The sequence below is a fragment of the Rhinolophus sinicus genome, chromosome 15 (genome assembly GCF_057876585.1).
Source record: "Rhinolophus sinicus isolate RSI-liver-muscle chromosome 15, RSI-T2T, whole genome shotgun sequence".
NCBI classification, from domain to species: Eukaryota; Metazoa; Chordata; class Mammalia; order Chiroptera; family Rhinolophidae; genus Rhinolophus; species Rhinolophus sinicus.
This window is the reverse complement of record NC_142515.1, coordinates 9,997,104-10,006,100: the sequence shown is the minus strand read 5'-3', so window position 1 is coordinate 10,006,100 and position 8,997 is coordinate 9,997,104. Positions and strand designations below refer to the sequence as shown.

At 44.5% G+C, this 8,997-nt stretch overlaps 1 protein-coding gene across 1 annotated transcript; it reads right to left on the bottom strand.

The window, feature by feature from the left end:
- Positions 1-264: 264 nt before the first annotated feature.
- On the bottom strand, positions 265-8,436 carry PRDX3 (peroxiredoxin 3). The gene is made up of 7 exons (XM_019725273.3): positions 8,328-8,436; positions 6,872-7,007; positions 5,178-5,319; positions 4,469-4,604; positions 3,532-3,635; positions 1,405-1,570; positions 265-1,073 (listed from the first exon to the last, which is right to left on the bottom strand). Exons 1-7 carry the CDS (start codon positions 8,361-8,363, stop codon positions 1,020-1,022), a joined length of 774 nt encoding a protein of 257 aa, XP_019580832.3. The 5' UTR covers positions 8,364-8,436; the 3' UTR covers positions 265-1,019.
- Positions 8,437-8,997: the final 561 nt, after the last annotated feature.

Genomic DNA, 8,997 nt, shown 5'->3' with positions numbered 1-8,997 from the left:
TGCATGAAGGAAAAGGTTTGTCTTTTTGTTCACTCTTGTGCATCCACAACAGCACTGGCTATGATAGTAGGCACTCAAGGGTTTACTGAAAACAATGAATAATTGCTTCCATTTCTCTCTTGCCCCCCAAACTGAGATCCTTGGGTGTGGAGCCAGCATCTTACTCATCTTTATGGGCCCCGAGTTAAATGCTCAATAAATGTCTGTTGATAAAAATCAGAAGGAAAACCAAAGCCCCACAACATAAACTGAACCAACAATTAATGGTTTTAAAAATGCAAATATTTAAAAATGTTTTTATTATATACTTTACACTGACCGCTTCGGCAAAGAATTACATGATTTCAAAACGCAATCCCTGGATTCAATAAATATCCTTTATAATTATACTCAACCAATATCTAGAAATGTATGCAAACACTAAGTCAGCTAAAAAATAAAATAAGTAAAATAACTATATAAACTGTAAATTTCAGGGAAGAGGAACATGCATGATCAGCTAAGTCACTTTGCCACCGTGTTTTTTTAAAAACATGATTCACATTTGTTTCAATCGCATATACATTCACTCTAAGAGTTAATTAGACTGCTGATGCTAATAAGGTAAAACTATGATCTTTGTTACCTTAAAAGAAAATGCAGCTTAATACAAAGAAATTCAAGAAGAAAATTTCAGGACCTTTGATCAGAGGCTTCCGATACTTGAGGTGCTACTCTGGTGCACACAAAAGTTCCAGAAAGGCTAAGAGTGTTTCCCGTTGAAGATATGATCAAAGAAATGAGTGAACTAGGCATTCTACAAACTAGCTAGCCATCAAGAAGTTACCAGTCAAGGATTCATGTTAGTAACTAATCATGTTTAAAAAGCCAATGTTACACGAACAAAACATTTAGAGTAACATTTATGAATGCAAGCATAATTGGTTTTTCGCTTCTATAAATAATCATCTTTGAAATGCTAAAAGTGAGTCCCAACTGTGGTTCTTTTGAGAAGCTGCAGGTGCACATGTGATGGTCTACTACTGATTTACCTTCTCAAAGTATTCTTTGGAAGCAGTCGGATGTGGCTTGATCTGAAAATACAAAAACATTAGGTAACTCACTTTAATAATCTCAAAAGCGAGCTGATAGCTCAATTTTTCACCTAAAGTTCTTTAACTTTTTAAAGATGGGTCTGTTTCTTTTAAAATACAAGGATGAAAGCTGTATTAACAGCCTGCCAGACCCCTGTTCCCAACCCCCACCACTCCTCACTGCTCAGCAGCTTCACCCATTTGCACACCATCTGCAGCCTTCCTCCAAGGGTGGGCTCCTTCTGTGGATATTCCAGGCCAGGAGCCCTTGAGGCAGCAAGGACCTGGGACCCTCTGCTGGGGTCCCAGTGCTTTTGGACAAGAAACGTACCGTAGGAGAATCCGGCGTCCAGTTTGCCGGGCAGACTTCTCCATGGGCTTCCACGAACTGGAACGCCTTCACCAGGCGGAGGGTCTCCTCCACACTTCGGCCCACAGGGAGATCGTTCACACTCAAATGCTTGATGACCCCATTGGGGTCAATTATGAAGAGGCCTCTGCGTCAGAATTGGTCCCCATTAGTATCTCACCAGTACCAGAACTAGGAAGAGTGTAACTTCTCTTCTTTCTCTCATTCTCCTTAATAAACCATGTATTAAGCTCTAACATATGCTTAAAAATGGGGTTTTCGTTGTTATACAAAAAACTTATCTCTTATTGACAGATCCTTTCACAAAGGCAGGACTAGACCAGGCCACCATGGAAAACATTTATAAATGTGACCCAAATGTCACACAGGATCTAAAAGTCACAGAGGGTAGAATGAATGAATGAATGAATAAATAAATAAATAAATAAATAAATAAATAAATAAAAATGAAAGTCACAGAGGGGAGAGACTTCTTTACGTAGTGATTTAGCAAGCATTCTCTGTGCTGCTGTGTCCACTCTTGGCAAGCAACCATAGGCAAATGAGAAGGGACAGAGATGTGTTTTATCTATATTCAGTCAATACTTATGAAATGAGTGAGTTCTTGCGCAGAGGGGAAAAATCCCATGGGAACGTCTCTGCAGAAAGAATTAAGTCTTTGCAGAGCGGAAATCGAAAGGAGAAACCAAGCCGTAATGAGATGACCCATCCTGTGGTCTGCAGTCATCTTCTGTAGGATCGCTGGTGTCACCAGGACATGCGCAGATATGCACAGGTTTTAACAGTCTGTCTTAAAAGGGTGTGGCATTTCAAGTGTTAACCACTCCGGGAAAAGAAACGTTCCCTGGGGTCGAGCTTTGAGCCGTGTGCTCCTGGAGAGTAGAGTCAAGCTGGAGTCCAGGTGCAGACGCAGAGCTAGGATAGAGTAGGGCCCAGACTCCAGAAAGAAAGCCTTATCTTACAAGCCAGACTTGGCTCCTCTCCCTTGTCAGTCCTAACAGTGAAATCAGTAGGGAGGTAACAGCCAAATTAGCAAGACCCAACAAGGAAGGATGCTAGGAGGAAAAAGTCAGCACTCTCTTTCTCCTTCCCTTGCCATCACTGTCAAAGGCAGGCTTTAGTTTATTAACGGAAGAAGTGATGTCCTTGGAGCACAAAAGGCCCAAGGTTCAAGGTGGCTCCCAGGGCTGAAAGTCTAGGTGGAATGCAAGAGGAAAGCAGGCCAGAGGTCAGCTACGAGACAGGGCAGGTGAGCGGGTCCAAGCTGGCCCCCAGCAAAACTGAGGGACACATCAAAGCGGGGTCCTCGCCCGCTTCCTGGAGGTAAAACACAGCCCAATCTCACCCCCACTCAGAGGTCATCAAGCTGCCACTTCTAAGGCCTAAGTTCTCATCCCTCCCAGGAGGGCTGTGTTTGAATGTGGGACTGTGAATGAAAGACAGAAAGCTCTCACACTCAAAGGAATAAAGGTCTCACCTCAGAATGAAGGACAGATATGAAATCCTGGGACGGGGTTATAACAGCTACCAGGACTTGTGCTAAAAATGTTAGCTGCCTCATTTTATTTAGTTTTCACGACCAACCTGTGAGGTACGTTCTCATTCTAGTTATGAAAAAATTGCGACTCAAAGAGGTTAAATAACTTGCCCAAAGTCATACATCTATGAAGTAAATGAGTTAAAAAATAAAATAAAATCGAACTCTGGCTGTTTTTGATTCCAGGACTTTCTGAGATCTTACCCACTGCAAGGTATTGACTCCTACGCTGATAGTCCCCCCTTCGCCAAACATGCCAGGACTGTGCCCCCATGACAGCGGCTCCCACGTGGTTAGAGAGAGTGGAGCAGTGAACCCATCACAGCACGATATCCTTCTTCAGAAAGAGACAGGTGCAGGAGGCAAACACGTCTAGGCCATTTCTGAAAGACGGCCAACCCTTGCAATAGGCATTCATCAGTGCTTACTAAAAGGTCAAAATTAAGGAGTTTGGGTTTTCAAAATGCTTTACCAAGGCCTCTCTAAATACCCCAAGAAGTGGGATGATGCTAAACATGAAAAACAATGTTGTTCCTCAGGATTGTCCTTACCTCAGTGCAAGACCAGGACCTTCTAACAGCACACCGTAGTCTCGGGAAATCTGTTTAGTCAAATCTGACAAGAGTGCGATGTTCATGTGGCCCAAACCACCACTCTAATGAAAACGCAAACATGGTGTCGTTATCTGTGCTCTTACAACATTCTGGGTCAGGTAACGCGATGTCTGAGACCAACACCGTGGCATAAGTAGCAGTCATGAGCACCAACAAGGCCCAGCGTGGCCCTAAGCTCCATTCACTCCCTCTTCCCAACCAGCCTGAAGGAGGTTCTATGACCATCACCATTTTATAGATGAGGACACTGAGGCACATTAAGGTTAAGTAACCTAGGAAGGGACAGGGGCAAGACTTAAACCCAGCTAGTACTATTGACCTTTCTTGTTCTAATTCTTGAAGTAGTCTTTCAGTAGAAGATTAACTTCTGCAGCACAAAAATGGAAGAGTATTGAAAAATACTCTGAAGAATTATTATTATTAGTCCAGCAGCAGAGCTGGAAATTTTGATTTCCAGCTCACTTCCAGAATCATAGCTTGATTCTTCCAGGCAAGTTTTTAGGCAAGAACATGGATCATGCCAAACACTGAAGTCAGAACCTAACCACCATCCCACAAGCCACGCAGGGTACACGGGGTCTACAGGATACTGGCAAGGGGAGGGGCAACGGATTCCAGCTGTGCCGCGCGGCCTTGCTGGGCCTGCTCTCCTTTCGTGTTTGTACCTCGGAAAATACAAGTACAGGAAGGAGTAAATATACATGCAATGCCAAGGACCATATGGACAGAGCGTAACCGAATCTGCTAGTCGGTTAGCACCTACAAATAGCCCATTTCAGACTAGTCACTCTTTGACACCTTCTGGGCCAGTCTTTTATGGGACCTTTTCAGTTCTGAAGACCCTAAGTGCCAAAGCGGCCCAAGGTGTCTGTACCTTCCTCGGAGTGTTTATCCAGGCCAGATGGGTGAAGTGGGAATCCACGGAAACCCCAACGACTTCACAGTTCGCATCACGAAATTCATTGGCTTTGTCACTAAAAGCGATAATTTCTGTAGGACACACAAAGGTGCTAGAGAAAAAAGGCAGAAATGCTCATCAGAGAATTTAAAAACACTGAGTTAAAATTTGAACAACAGTCTAAAAACTAGTTCAATTTGCTTAAAGGTGAAAAAGGCAAAACGGCTAACTATCCTCACACACTCATCTTTCTATTTAAGAACCTTATTTAAAGAATGGGGGTAGTGGGGGAAGAGATATATTCTAAGAATAAAGAAGCATTTTATTTAAATAAAGCAACTTCAAGAGAAAACTCATTTTATTACCTTTACTTTTCTCATTTTCCTCCAGATTAATGAAAACTTCCCCATAGACTGGCTTATAGGAACCATTGCTCCAGAGCACTTGAAACAGAGTCCAATTAAAATCCTACCACATTAAGAAGAATACCACTCCATCCTCTAAATTTGTCACTTGTAAATTAGCTACAGATGCAGGCTGTATCAACAAACCCATCAGTGATAAAAGCTCAGAAAGAACCCATCCTTCGCTTGACAAGGAGCCCATCTAGAGACAGGCAATGTCAGTGGGAACAGGGATCTTTGCTCTCAGAAGGACATTAAAGCATCACAGAAACTGAACTCACAAGTCCAAAGGATAGAAGAAGAGCACCAAATATTTCCCCTTAAAGTCATCAAGGCTTAGTTCTTTGAACTCTCCTTTGACAACGGCTGTACCCTTAAAATGGGGAGCGTGCTGGGTGACGGCAGGAGCATGGTATGAGGAACCTGAAAAAAACCCACATGGGTATAAAGTTCATCATTTGCTAAATCAAGCACCCATTGGTTTTATTTAAAACTCTCACAATAATTAATTAGTAGTATAAATTAATTAAAAGCTTCAGTTCAACTGTACATCTTAGGTAAATTATTTTCTTTCCATAGTTCTAGATGATGCATAAATTCAATTGCAAGTGTTATGGAAACTAACAAGATGACAGAACGTGGTACGGGGTGGAATTAAGATGGAATTAAGGAAGACATGAGACTGGGCATGGATTCTAAATACAGTTCAGATTTTGACAAGTCCAGATAGGACTGGGCACATGGCATGGAGGAAAGAAGAGGGCACGTGTGGGGAAAGCCCACGGCACAGTTTGATCAGAACAGTGTAGGTATGTGTGGAAGAAAAAGTGGTAGATAAGGCTAGCATGGGTGAAGGCCATGCTGTGAAGGCCCCTAAATATCAAGCTGATGAGTTTGTTTTAAAGAGAAGAGATAAAGGAGTCACTGGAGGTTTTCACATAGAAGATGAGTCGGCTGTTCTTAGGAAGATTAGTCCGGCAGGGGAGGGTAAGGGGAGCAGGAGGAGGGGAGAATGATGTTCGGAGGTGATTTCAGTTATCTAAATAAGAGGTATGGAGGAGGGCGTGTGGCAGAGAAAACAGGGCAGAAAGGAAAGGATGCAAGAGATGTGTTAGAACTGGAGGACTTGCTTCTACCTGGGTATGAGGGACAAAGGAGATCAGGTATCAAAATGCCTGGGTCTCAGAAACAATAGGAACTATTGGGAGTGAGGGGTTTGGGACAGGTGCCAAGGAAAGTTTTAAATCTGTGGCATCAAATCACTACTAGAAATTTTTTTAAAGGTCCAGGATGGCAAAATTTTGAAATTGTTTTAGAACGTTTCACCCATAAACAAAGTTTTTGCTAAAGTATATTATTCAAACCATTACGTGTTAAATACATGCTTCTTGAAAGGTGGGACAAATCTAAAGGAGGCATTTTCAAATACCATTCTTTATCTGAGGCTGATCTTAGCAAAGCCCACGTTCTAAAAAACGGAGTATAAATTTCCAAAAATAGCTATGCCTCACTCAGATCACAGAGGAGTCCATGGTCTAATGTAACGAACTGGAGCCAGCACACAGGTTCAAATCCAGAAGCCAGAGTTCCCAATAGGCTGCCCATCACTGTCACGTACCACACACCCCTTCATGCCACACAAGGCATCCGAGTTGGGTCCCCTACCCAAGTCTCTCAACACAGAGGATTAAAACCTCTGGTAACCAACAAGGAACTATGACACAAGGGCAGTTTGCTTCACTGATTCTCAGCCCTGGCTGCACATTAGAATGACTTGGTGAGATATTAAAAAATACTGATGTCCTGGTCTCACCCCAGAGATTGACTTAAGTTATCTGGGATGGGACTGGGGCAGTGGCATGCTTTTAAAAGCTCCCCAGGTGAGTCTTAATGTATAGCCAGGGTTCAGAGCCCCTGTCCAGAGATGATGATTCATCTTTCCATCACCTGGGTCAAAACAAGGCATAATACTTACTGGTGCTAAAGGCAGATTTTGCTTGACTGGCACCAGCCCACAATACATTTGTCAAGCACATTCTTCGAGAAGCAGCAGGTCTAAGGGCTGCAGACCCAGAGATGCCCCAAGGAATGGCGCTCACATGTCGGGCAACCTGGTAAGAGAAACACTTTATATTAGGAAGTAGTCCCACAATGGTGGCTAAAGGCTGGCTTTGCTGAAAGGGCAAGAGCCAATGGTGGCCTCAGATGTCCTTGTTCCTGTGAACCAAATTCTAAACACCAAGCTCTAAGAGTATGGATTGGGTCTCCAAGTTCTTAACATTCCCTTCTGCTTCCTTCTTCAAGACTGGGGGGTGGGGGTGGGGTGAGGATATCGGTCACAGGATACAAAGTTGCAGTTATGTAGGATGAGTAAGTCTAGAGATCTAATGTACAACATGATGACTACACTAAATAATATGGTACTGAACACTGGCAATATGCTAAGAGAACAGGTTTCAGGTACACTCATCACACACAAAAAGGTAACTGAAGAGACATGAATAAGTTTGACTAGTAATTATTTCATAAGGTATATGTCAAATCAGCATGGTTTGTATCTTAAGTATATAACTTGTATATAAAAATATATTAATTAAAAAAGACTGCAAGGCGGAGGGTAATTATAAAATCATCAAGACTCCATACTCTTAAGACCAACACAGAGGGTTCAAACATCAAGAAGAACTGGCCAGGCCCCATGTATTTATGCCTTTTGCCAGGACAATCTGCTGAGCAGTCGATGTCAAGGTTTTCCTTCGAAAAGACAAGGCCCTTCCAGCCCCACAGACAAGCAAACAAGTAGAGCAAAGTTCACCCTCTAGGAAAGTTTGGAAAGGGCTCAAGGAAAATGTTTGCTCAACTTTAGTGTCCAGCATGACTCAGGAAGAAGAGCCTGCGATGAAACCCACCAAGAGAAAAGCACGGGGGCAGGCCTGGGGGGTGGGAGGAGAAAAGTGCCTTTTGTATTTTAGCACTTTAGCACTTTGGTTTCCATGCAGCATCTAGTGGATGCTCACAGCCATGCCTTGATGGACGCTTAATTTTTCCTACCGTAAGGTGAGCAAAGTGAACTGAGATTCGGAAAGGCGAAGTCACTTTCCAAGGTCACAGTGTTACAGAACCGGGACCAGGGACAGGTAGCCCGCTTTCAGGGCCAGAACCACGTGCTTGGATGGAGAGAGAACTGGGGAACTGCGACTCGGAGCAACGCAGGATTAAGGGAGAGGACCGCAATGTGGGGGCCGGGAGGGCGGTTCTGCGCAGGTGCAAAAGCCTTCCGTACAGGAGGAGGCCTCTGGGTCCTTTACTAGCTAACACCCTCCGAGGGCGAAAGTGCCCCAGACCGTAAGGGAGTGGGATTCTGTCTGAGAAGCACGTTCTCAGAGCCACCCCAGTGTCGCCGCGCCTGTTCCCAGCCCGCAGCCACTCACCGAAGCACGGAGCAACCTTCCCGCCGCAGACGCCATCTTCAGTACACGCTGCAGCGGCGGGGAACACGGGGATGCAGAGGAGGCAGGGCATGCGGGAGGCGGGGCAGGAAAGGGCGGGGCCGAGTCAGGGGCGGGGCCGGGTCAGGGGCGGGGCCGAGTCAGGGGCGGGGCCGGGGCCAGGGCCCGGGCGCTGGCGAAGGAGACCCACCGTCTTCCCGCCTTTTAGGGACCCTCGGCGAGTAAACGTCTCTGTTGGGTCCCTCCGTCCGTTTTGTGAGGAGGCAAGTTCCCGTTAAGACTTCTGAGTAGCTGAATACTTGAGAAAGCAACACTTTGTCTCTAATTGTCGCCCCAACTTTAAAAGGACTAATCCAGGTGGGGAGCTAGATACTTATTTCCATGTTTGCTACTCGTGTTTTATCAATCTGTGTGGATTACTGATTCTGCGGGTTCTTTACAAAGGACCTCTTTCCTATTTCGGCCTCAGGTAGAGCCTGCATGATACGGAATTAATTTAATGCAATTTTAAGTCCGTTAATAAGCCAAATGGGTCAGGCACATCAAGGTATTGGTGTCCTGAAAACCTTTGGGATGGTCTGTGGGCTTCCATTTTGGCCTCTCTTCCCAAACTGGGAGAATTGGGATAAATTTAAAATCTGTTTTCTGTCGA